The sequence below is a fragment of the Sinocyclocheilus rhinocerous genome, unplaced genomic scaffold (assembly GCF_001515625.1).
Source record: "Sinocyclocheilus rhinocerous isolate Xijiao unplaced genomic scaffold, SAMN03320098_v1.1 scaffold302, whole genome shotgun sequence".
In the NCBI taxonomy this organism is placed as follows: Eukaryota; Metazoa; Chordata; class Actinopteri; order Cypriniformes; family Cyprinidae; genus Sinocyclocheilus; species Sinocyclocheilus rhinocerous.
The window spans coordinates 440,391-451,308 of NW_015638976.1; the positions used below are offsets into that span (position 1 = coordinate 440,391).

The following is a 10,918-nucleotide window of genomic DNA, read 5'->3' on the forward strand; positions in this document are numbered from 1 at the left end:
AGACAGACAGACAGACAGATAGATAGATAGATAGATAGATAGATAGGCAAACCTCAACCTGATGATTTACAGAAGACATTCAGTGTAAAAATCTTGTCAGGAAGAGCAAGAATCATTGGATGACACTAAAAGACTATTTAAGTCTAATTACCCCCCCCCACATCCCCCAAAAACTAATTAATTGTCATTTTAAATCTTTACCAATCTTTGCCACTATCCTTCAAACCACTAGGTTTTACAAATTTATCGGCAAGAACTTTCAAACAATTTAAAATTTGCTAAAATTTAGTATGATCTCTTTTTCTTTTATATTTTTGGTCCCACTTTATATTAAGTGGCCTTAACTACTATGTATTTACATCAAAAAATAAGTGCAATGTACTTACTGTGTTCATATTGTATTGCAAAACACTTCTGCTTTTATTTACTGGGCCCACTTTTGCTGCTATTGAGGTGGGATATGGGCAAGGTTAGGGACAGGTTTGGTGGTATGGGTAGGTTTAAGGGTGGGTTAAGCTGTAAGGGATGGGTCTACAGTGTAATTATAAATGGAATTACATAAATTAATTACAGATGTAATTACATGCAGATATTTTTTCAAATATAAGTACAATGTAAACACATGTATGTACACAATAAGTGCATTGTACCAAATGATTAGTTTAAATGTAAGTACATAGTAGTTAAAGCCACTTAATATAAAGTGGGACCATATTTTAATAAATACAGGTCAGAATAATATGTCTTCATTTCTACATAAATATATCTGTTGCACTGAATGACGATGGAACATTATTTCACCCGTATTTTGACATTTTATTTTCACGAAAGCTATTTGAAGCCTTAAACTTTAAAATACACTTTACTTGAATTTAGTTTGAAGAGGACACTGGAAACGGATCATAACTGTTTCCAGTGTTATAAGTTGATATGTTTTATTATGTCGTCAGGACGGCTGCATTGATTTCATGGAGTATGTGGCTGCTCTGAGTTTGGTTCTGAAGGGTGGCGTTCAGCAGAAACTGCGCTGGTACTTCAAGCTGTTCGACGTGGACGGCAGCGGCTGCATCGACCGCGAGGAGCTGCTGCTCATCTTCAAGGTATCTGATGACTTCAGTGGCGTCTGTGTTTCTCTTGAGCGCCACCTGCTGGTGTCACTGAATCCACATTAAACTGTGCATAGCTCACCCACAAATGAAAACCGTTATCATTTCTCACCCTCAAGTTGTTCCAAACCTGTAAGAGCTTCGTTCTTCTGTTTAACATAAAAGATGATAATTTGAAGAATGTTCGGAATCAAACAGTTGACGGTAGCATTAGCTTCTATAGTATTTTTCGCCATACTATGGAAGTCAACGGCTAATGTCAACTGCTTGGTTCCCAACATTCTTCAAAATATCTTCTTACAGCTTTGGAACAACTTGAGGGTGAGAAATGATGATCTGAAGGAGGAGTTTCATTTTTGGGTGAACTGTCCCTTTAAATCAGTGGCACCTTTGTTTTTCTTCAGCGCCACCTGCTGGTGAGTCTTATTCCACAGAACTCACTTTTGTCTTTTGTTGTTGATGTTTTTCGGCTCCAGGCCATTGAAGCCATTAACGGAGTAGAGCAGGAGTTTTCCGCGGAGGAATTGACTGACATGGTGTTTAACAAGATCGACGTTAACGGAGACGGTAATCTGTCTATGTGTGCTATTTAAATATGCAAATGAAGCGATGTGATTTACATATGTATCTGTGTGTGTGTTCAGGCGAGCTGTCTCTGGATGAGTTCATCGAGGGCATCCAGGCGGACGAGGTTCTGTCGGTGATGTTGACCCAGAGTCTGGATCTGACTCATATCGCCAGTAATATCTACACAGACATCGACTCTGAACAGCAGCTCAACTGACCCCAGACCAGCCCGAGATCAGGGTGCCAAACCAGAGGAAGACGAGGAGCGTTTCTCAACTCTAAAGCTGTTCATTCAGCATTGACCGAAGAGCTTTAAACCCTCGATGCATCAGATATTAACAGTATTAATAATGTTCATCTGCATTTCAAAAGCCTGATTATTCCCTGTAATCACAGAATAACCGAGACTAGAGCAAACGCTTTATTTAAGTGCATTTATGCATGTTTTATTAATGACATTACAACCTGAGGTTTGAACAAAACCTGTAAAATGCAGTGTTTCTTCAGCCCTGTGATGTAGGCAAATAATGTGTCCTGCAAGAACTCGCTTTTAATATTATTCAGTATTATTATTGTACATATGAAGTATTGTAGTGTGCATTTGTAATGTTACTGTAATTTTACACAAAATAAAATATGAAACGTGTTCTTTGTATACAGAATAATAACTGTAATCAACCTCCATATATATTTTGACATGATCTATTAAGGGTTAATCAGAATCATTTAACTGTGCGCATATATAAACACTGAACACCTGAGATATTTCCCACAAGCATTTCACCATCATATAAACATAAATAAAATTGATTTATGGTATATTTTATGTTATAAATATAACATAAATCAGTTTTCCAAAGATATGCTTAAAATTGCTATATTTACTTGAAGCGCGAAAACAAAACGGCTCCGGCTCAGACGTGCTTGCGTCACACGCGAGACTAAATCTGATTGGTTCTAACGCATCAAGCGCGCCAGATTAGTTTTGATCAGAGCCGTTGAATTCAAATGTCAACGGCTCAACGGCTCTGGTCTTGCTGTGCTCCGTGTATGTGAGTTAATTAATGTGAATAAAAATCTAAACTAAATCTGTTAAATCACATAGAGCGATCGTGACTCTTCAGGGGACTTGGATAAAAACTCGATTCATATGGATTACTTTTGCCATGTCTTTATGAACTTATTGAAACGTGAACTTGTTGGGTAAATTGAGCTTCAACTGAGGAACACAAATCACTCAGGTTTCATTAAAATACCTGTTTTTGTTTCAAAGATGAACGCTAGTCTTAAAGAGTTTGGAACAATGTGAGGGTGAGTCCCAGCTAACAAACGTTATTTTGTTATGGTTTGTTTTTGGTTAGTCAGGAAAGTTTTCTTAGCGGAAATAGAACGTTAGTTTTTGGTTTGTATAACGTTATTAGAACGTTTCCCTAACATCTTTGTTCCTATATGATTACTGTTATTATTTCTCTATTTTAGTAAATGCTGCATTAAACGAATTTCAGGGCTCTGCAGGACATTACACACAAAAAAAACATCTGTAACGTTTTCATTGGAAAGATAGTTTTACAGGGTTATAAAAATAACCTGAATAGGGAATGTTCTGTATAAGTTGTTTTTAGGTCATTTTAAAAATAATAAATTATTTTAAAAAAAAGTAAAAAAAAATTTTTTTTTTAAATAACCACCATGCAACGTTCTAGGAATGTTATTTTATGGTTACAAAAAATTATAACCTAAAATTTTTTTTCCCCCCCTTAAGGTTAGTAGTTGGTTCCCAAAAAAAATAACCAAACGGGAACCAAAAACTAACGTTAGAGGAACGTTCTGTGTTTGCTGGGGTAATTGTTGACAGAGTTTAGTAATGTCATTTTGTACAAACTATTAATTTAAATAGAAAATTAAGTGTTATATGTATATTTTTACCCAGCTTCTTCAAGCGTCTAGTTCAAGTCGTGTGTACAAATATCATATACAAAATGCAATGAAAAGCTTTCTTGAATGCTTCTGCACAGATGACACAGAATACAATAAAATCCCGTTCTGTGTGTTTGTACTTTTTAATTCAACATTACAGCGCCACCATCTGGCTGAATCACGCAAAGACACCAAACCTCTTCCAGCAGCGCGTCTGCATGAGTTCAGCGATTATGAATGAGAAATCATAGAGATGGAACTAACACCCAGAAGCTGCTTCATCTAAATTAAAAATCATTTTTAAGAGTTTATCTGCTTTCATCAGAGCAGTTAAAGAAGAAACCGCATCTTCCGTATTTCATTTCTGGTTTAAAGAAGGAAAATGAATGGACGCAGAAAGTTTCATAAAAAAAAAAAAATCATTACAATCAAACATGAAATTCAGATTTATCTGTAAAGCACGTTTCACAAGGAGCATAGTATGTTATTTTCCCAGTCTCTGCAGGCGGGGCGCAGGTCAGCTCTTTATCAGTGCTTTTCTTTCGATTTCGATTTCGATTTGTGTTGCTGTGAAAATGGCGTCAAGTTCAGGTAAGAATCAAATTGGATACAAATATATGCCGCCACGTTTCCTCCGTTTATGAATTGCTTATGAAATATTAGCCAACTGTAGACAGTTGTTAACTTAATTTAGTTTATTGAATGCTATTTCACTGCTTACATTTATGTTTAATCGTGGCACTGAACACCAGGAAGAGGTGTCTTTCATTAGGCTGTGATTCTTTACACTTATCTTTGTTGATTTGTGGCAAAAGCCTGTTTATTAATATTATATGTAGGCTGCGTAGATCATTGCAGTACCTGTGAGCTGAAGTGTAATTTTGACACACTGTAGATGTTCTGAAAATAAGAAAAATCATAATTTCCTTATTTTGATCTGTGTGTATCAATAACTTTGTGAAGTCACAGGTTTTCAGTGCACATGCTTTTTAAAACGATTTATAATGGATAAACTATCTGTTCTCTCTCTCTCTCTCTGTGTGTGTGTGTGTGTGTGTGTGATTGTTCTTCTCTAGCAGCAGCAGGTAGACGTAGACATAGTCCAGATCTTGTTCGTCCTGACAGTAAGTAAATTAAAGGGGTGGTTGATTGCGATTTCACTTTTTTAACGTTAGTTAGTGTGTAATGTTGCTGTTTGATCATAAACAATATCTGCAAAGTTACGAAGCTGAAAGTTCAATGCAAACGGAGATATCCTCTTTTAAAATTCTGGCAGTTCAACCACCCCTTTAAATCACTGGCAGTAATACTAAGATGTGTCAAACATTTATGTGTTGTAATATTGTGTTTTACTAATTAAAATATAGTTCACCCAAAAATAAAAATAATGATTAGTCCCAATATGTCAAAATGTAATTTTTTATTTATGTAAAAAAAAAAAAACTGTGAATGTGAATTACTCGCGTATGTGTGTTTTATTTATAAAGTTACTTGTGTTTAAATGTCTCGTTGTGAGAGAGACAGAATGCGATGTAGATCAGTGGTTTTTCAAACTGTTTGATTAGAAAGACCCCAAATATAATAATACCCTTGCAATAGAAATAATTACCTTCCCAAATGATAAAATCAGCTATATTTTCACATGCATAGAAAGACCAACTTATGCTGTGTGAGAAATATTAGGCATCGTCTTATAAGTATAAATATAAATGATCTTTTTCCTTTTAATTAAGTAATTGGCTTTTATATTGCCACAGTACAGCCAGAGCAAATTTAAGAATATTATATGTGGAAATATTTGTCAAATTAAGTTTTTTTTCTACCCTCTTTAAAATAACATTTAATTAAAATGTAAAAAAAATAAATAAAAATCATTACAATCAAACATGAACTTCAGATTTATCTGTAAAGCACGTTTCACAATGAGTATAATTCTGAAGCAACATATTGAAATTATAGTCGTATAGAACTATAACGCAGTAAACAGACCTGGAACTACTTCAGCCATGCAGTACACTACTTATCATTTTAGAGTGCACTGTATTTATTTGTTTTCAATGAAAGATGCTCTTTTTCTAAAATGAAGGTAGACACTGACTTTCACCCTCATTCTCCAAAAATGACAAAAGCCATCATAAAAGTACCATAAAACCCGTCCAGACAGATCTGGGCCTGAATTTCAAGTCTTCTGAACCCATACAGTAACTTTGTTTGAGGAACAGATTGGTGTAAGTTGTCACTGATTGAAAAATATTCCAGTCCATCATAGCTGAGATCTCATTTGTGACATCAGAGACGTCAGACAGCACTTTTGATACAGTAGCCTTGAGTGTAGAGCAAAAAATATCTCCGTGTATTGAAGTTGAAGCTGTTTCTGTGCCATTCAAACACAAGAAGACATCTGAATATTTCCAAAGCTTGACAGAATCCTTCGTAGTGAAGATTCAGGGGGCAGTTTGATGTTCTGAAAGCAGAGGCTATAATTCCTCCTATCGGTGATTCCCTGTGAGATCAGTCGGTTTACTGAGGACTAGCATTTTTGGGGCCCTAAGCAGAATTTCAAAGTGGTTACCAGAGAAATGATTGAGGCCCACGGAGAGCCTACTGTACTGGTTACTGTACTGAACAAGTGTTAGCGGCTCCTGATGCTCACCGGACTCTATGCAGCTGCCATTCTTTTATTTTTAGTGAACAAAATGTGTAAAAGTCCAAGTAATGATCATCCCAATAGTACGTCAATATAATTATTGATGATAACTCTTCATGATAAATCTTTCATAGATGTTCTGAAGCTTCTGAAAGGGTTGCTTGATATTGTAACATTACTACTAGTGTCTTGTGTTAAATCTGGTAATTCTGTAGAATTTTTAATATGAAATTATTAAGTGATGATTGTGCTTTTTTTATTATTACATTTCGTTTATGTTTATGTGTCTTTTTCAGTGAGTGATCTGAGGATTGTGCTGATAGGAAAGAATGGATCAGAAAACAACAGTGTGGCAATATAATAGTTTTGTTGTTGTTTAATGAAGTATACATTTGGTAGCAAAGTTGGACTAAATCTACTGTTTCTAATTAATCTTTTTAGTGATGACTACTGAGAAATCAAAGCTGAACATTGTGCTGTGTGGAAATAATTCAACACTCAAGAACTCAGTGTCTAGAATGCTTAGAGGGGTAACAAGTAAACCTCTCACTTCTCTCCCCCAGAAAGGGATGAGAAAAGTGTATCAAAAGAGAGATGGAATGATTGATGGACATCAGTTCAGTGTTACAGAGCTTCCAGCTCTCTCTCGTCTCTCAGAGGAGGAAGTGATGCGTCAGACTCACCGCTGTGTGTCTCTCTGTGATCCTGGAGTTCATCTTTTCATCCTCGTTACTCCTGTCACTCCACTTACTAATGAAGACCGAGCAGAAATGGAGAAGATTAAAAGGATATTTAACTCTAATGAGCAGAACCACATATGAATAAAAACTTTTTATACATAAGCTATCTATTTCAAGGAGAGAAATGGACTCCAAAATATAATCTTAATAATTTTTTGTGAGCAAAATTGTTGAATCTTTTGCAACTAATGACTGGCTAAAGTCTATATTCTCTAGACAGCACCAGACCCTAAAGGCTGGAATACACTACATGACTTCTGCCCAGATTTTTACCCAGTGTTTTAAAATCTGTTCAGATCTTAAAAGTTGTGTAGTGTATTCCAGTCTTAAGCAACTTACTTCCCTTGTTGTGATGCTCTGCTACCTTTACTGCCTGTTTTAGCTCCTGCATTTTTCTTTTTACCTTTAGCCTTTTCTTCAGAAAGTAAAATGTATGGTCAGTGGGATTCATGTCAGGTAACTGATTTAGTCTCAAACATCCCAGTTTGAGCACCTGAAAAGCTCTTATTACTTTTTGTTTCCATCACTTTGATACACATTATAACAGTATATGGCTCATTACTGTATATACCATCAATACCATTGCATTGCACTGAGATGTGCTGGACAACTGAATCCAAATAATAAAGATTTTGTTACTATGCAAAAACTTAGAGTAGCATGCAAAAGTTTGGGCACCCTATATCAACATTTCTGTTCCTGTCAATAGCTAACTGAGTAAAAGATAATCTGACTCCCAAAAGTTAAAGATCACACATTTCTTTAAAATTTCAAGCAAGATTAGTTTTTATTTCCATAGTTTACAATTTCAAAATAACAACAAAAAAAAATAATGAAAAGGGCCTGAAGCAAGTTTGGGCACCCTAGATGGTCAGTACTTAGTAACAGCAAGCTCTGATGGCTTTTAAAAACTTTTTGTAGCCAGATTTCTGTAATTCCAACGTCATGTGAATGCAGCATTAATCTAACTGTTAAGTTCAAACCACGTTGTTAATCTAGTGTATTCCTTCAGATCCAGAGGGTGTGAAGCTGAATCTGGTTGTGTGTGGGAGTAACAGTGAATTAAAATCCTTCACATCAAACCTGATCCTGAAGCAGAGCGAGAGAAGATCCGAGCTGAGCTCAGAGTGTGTGAGGAGAGACGTGGAGCTTGATGGACGTCTGATCAGTCTGCTGGAGCTTCCAGCTCTGTTCAACACTCAGCTCTCAGAGGAGGACGTGATGCGTCAGACTCACCGCTGTGTGTCTCTCTGTCATCCTGGAGTTCATGTGTTCATCCTCATCATTCCTGATGCTCCACTTAATAATGAAGACAAAGCAGAAATGGAGGAGATCCAGAGGATCTTCAGCTCAAGAATCAACAAACACTCATTGAGAGATTTGGAGGACGACATCATTTCATTGACCTGAACACACAAGTGTCTGAGCTGATGGAGAAACTGGAGCAGATGGTTGAGGAAAATAGTGGTGTTTGTTTCTCCACAGAGACACTGATGGAGGCACAGATGGAGAAACTGCAGAAATTTGAAGAAATGAAGAGGAGAATTCAATCATTAGAGACGTGGTTTCAGTCACAAGGTAATGATCGGGAAATCTGCATTGATTAATCACTTTTCATGATTGCTGAAGTCTACACAGATTTCGGAGACAAAACAATAACATTAAATGCAGAGTTCAGAAGAAATTATATAATACCTCATGATGCTTCAGTATAAATTACACACAATATTCTGTGATGATCTGGATAATTGACAGTCTTCACCTGAAATTCAATATGTTGTTTTTAATGTTTCTTTATGGTTTCTTGTTTTAAATCTATCTTTAGATTCAAGAGTAAGAGAAGATGATCTGAGGATTGTGCTGCTGGGAAAAACTGGAGCTGGGAAGAGTTCAACTGGAAACACCATCTTAGGAAGAAACACATTTATTTCAGACATTTCTCAAACATCTGTTACTAAAGAGTGTCGTAGAGAGAAAGCTGAAATCAGCAGCAGACACATTACTGTGATCGACACTCCAGGACTGTTTGATACTGAACTCCGTAATGAACAGATCCAGAGAGAAATGAGTAACTGCATCTCTATGATCCTGCCTGGACCACATGTGTTTCTCTTACTGATTCCACTGGGACGATTCACTCAAGAAGAACAAACAGCAGTGAAAATCATCCAAGAGACGTTTGGTGAAAACTCATTAATGTTCACTATTGTGCTCTTCACCAGAGGAGACTTTCTGCAGAACAAAACCATTGAACAGTATCTGGGAAAACCTGGTTCACCTTTGATAAACTTGATGGAAACGTGTGGAAACAGATTCCATGTGTTCAATAATAAAGAGACTGGAGACCGAACACAGGTGACTGATCTACTGGAGAAGATAGACAACATGGTGAAAGCAAACGGAGGGAGCTACTACTCATGTAAGATGTTCAGAGAGATGGAAAGAGAAATACAAGAACAACAGATGAAGATACTGATGGAGAGAGTGGAGCAAGTGAACAGAGAAAAAGAAGAACTGGTGAACAAACATGAAGAAGAGAAAAAGAGGATGAAGATGAAGATGGAGGAAGAACGACAGAATCATGAGATAGAGAGAAAGAGAAGAGAAGAAGAATTTAGAGAGAGAGAAGAACGAAATAAAAGAGACATTAAAGACATAGAGGAACAAGCGAGAAAGATACGAGAGGAGCTGAAGAGAAAACGAGAGGAATGGGAGAAACAGACACAAGAAGCAAGACAAAGAGAAGAAGAGGAGGAGAAATGGAGAAAGAGAGAACAGGCAATGTGGGATGAATATAATCAGAATCTTAAACAAGAGATAGAGAAAATGAACATGAAGATGGAGGAAGAAAGAGAGAATCATGATAAAGAGAGAAAAAGAAGAGGAATTTAAGAGGAGAACAATATAAAATAGACATTAAAGAATGAAGAAGAGAGAGAGCCCAGATTTTATATGAATTTTTAAATTGTACTAAAAAAGAATGGTTCCAAAATAAATGTCTTATTTTGGAACAACTTTAAGCATGTGAAGTGTTATTTAAGATATGTTTAAAGCTAACTTCCATATATTTTAATATACTGTGTTATAGATGCACTATATAAGAACAGCCAAAACAATGTTCCGCAAAACACATTCAGTGTTGCTTTTTAACTGCTTTAATTGAAAATAAAAAACAAAAGACGTTTTCCTCAGTGTTTCACGTTAGCTTGCTGTTAACGTTACGTTATGTCTGTCTGCGCTAACTTGCGATAAAGAAGCAGTGGAACATATAAAAGTTATTATGCTTCTCTGTTCACCTACAGTTTACTCCGGCTAATTGACATTAACTTAAAGGGATACGCCACCCCAAAATGAAAATTTTGTCATTAATCACTTACCGCCATGTCGTTCCAAACCCGTAAAAGCTGGCTTGAGTTCAGTGGATATTCTCCAAAATGGCACTACGGTGATGCGGAGGGACACAGAGGAGACGAATTGTTGAATAAAGTCGTTATTTTTGTTTTCGCGTACAAAAAGTATTTCTTTCGAAAATACAAAAAGTATTTACTATGGCAATTGTTTTGGAGGACGCAGTGTCTCGTTCCCTACTCAGGGAACCATGGTTACATAAGTAACCTGAGACGTTTTTGGTTAGTCAGGAAAGTTTTCTTAGCGGAAATAGAACGTTAGTTTTTGGTTTGTATAACATTATTAGAATGTTTCCCTAACATCTTTGTTCCTGTATGATTACTGTTATTATTTCTGTATTTTCGTAAATGCTGCATTAAACGAATTTCAGGGCTCTGCAGGACATTACACACAAAAAAAACAGCTGTAACGTTTTCATTGGAAAGATAGTTTTACAGGGTTATAAAAATAACCTGAATAGGGAATGTTCTGTATAAGTTGTTTTTAGGTTATTTTAAAAATAACCACCCTGCAATGTTCTAGGAATGTTATTT

At 36.2% G+C, this 10,918-nt stretch overlaps 2 protein-coding genes and 1 long non-coding RNA gene across 3 annotated transcripts in view; all 3 read left to right on the plus strand.

The window, feature by feature from the left end:
* Positions 1 to 2,134, plus strand: part of LOC107750697 (guanylyl cyclase-activating protein 1-like) — a 4,699-nt gene extending 2,565 nt beyond the window's left edge. The window contains exons 3-5 of the mRNA XM_016566209.1: positions 951 to 1,100; positions 1,583 to 1,673; positions 1,751 to 2,134. Of these exons, the coding sequence (XP_016421695.1) occupies positions 951 to 1,100; positions 1,583 to 1,673; positions 1,751 to 1,890 (381 nt within the window). The 3' untranslated portion in view covers positions 1,891 to 2,134. The remainder of the gene's footprint in view (positions 1 to 950; positions 1,101 to 1,582; positions 1,674 to 1,750) is intronic.
* A 753-nt stretch (positions 2,135 to 2,887) lies between these two features.
* Positions 2,888 to 10,918, plus strand: LOC107750699 (uncharacterized). The gene is made up of 3 exons (XR_001641168.1): positions 2,888 to 2,914; positions 3,053 to 3,295; positions 10,873 to 10,918. It is a non-coding gene; the product is annotated as an uncharacterized LOC107750699 (long non-coding RNA).
* On the plus strand, positions 8,354 to 10,096 carry LOC107750696 (GTPase IMAP family member 4-like). The gene is made up of 2 exons (XM_016566208.1): positions 8,354 to 8,555; positions 8,803 to 10,096. Exons 1-2 carry the CDS (start codon positions 8,408 to 8,410, stop codon positions 9,867 to 9,869), a joined length of 1,215 nt encoding a protein of 404 aa, XP_016421694.1. The 5' UTR covers positions 8,354 to 8,407; the 3' UTR covers positions 9,870 to 10,096.

Coding starts and splice junctions, on each gene's coding strand:
- LOC107750696 (XM_016566208.1), top strand. CDS start 8,408: ATGGAGAAACTGGAGCAGATGGTTGAGGAAAATAGTGGTGTTTGTTTC. Junction 8,556..8,802: donor GACGTGGTTTCAGTCACAAG/GTAATGATCGGG, acceptor ATCTATCTTTAG/ATTCAAGAGTAAGAGAAGAT.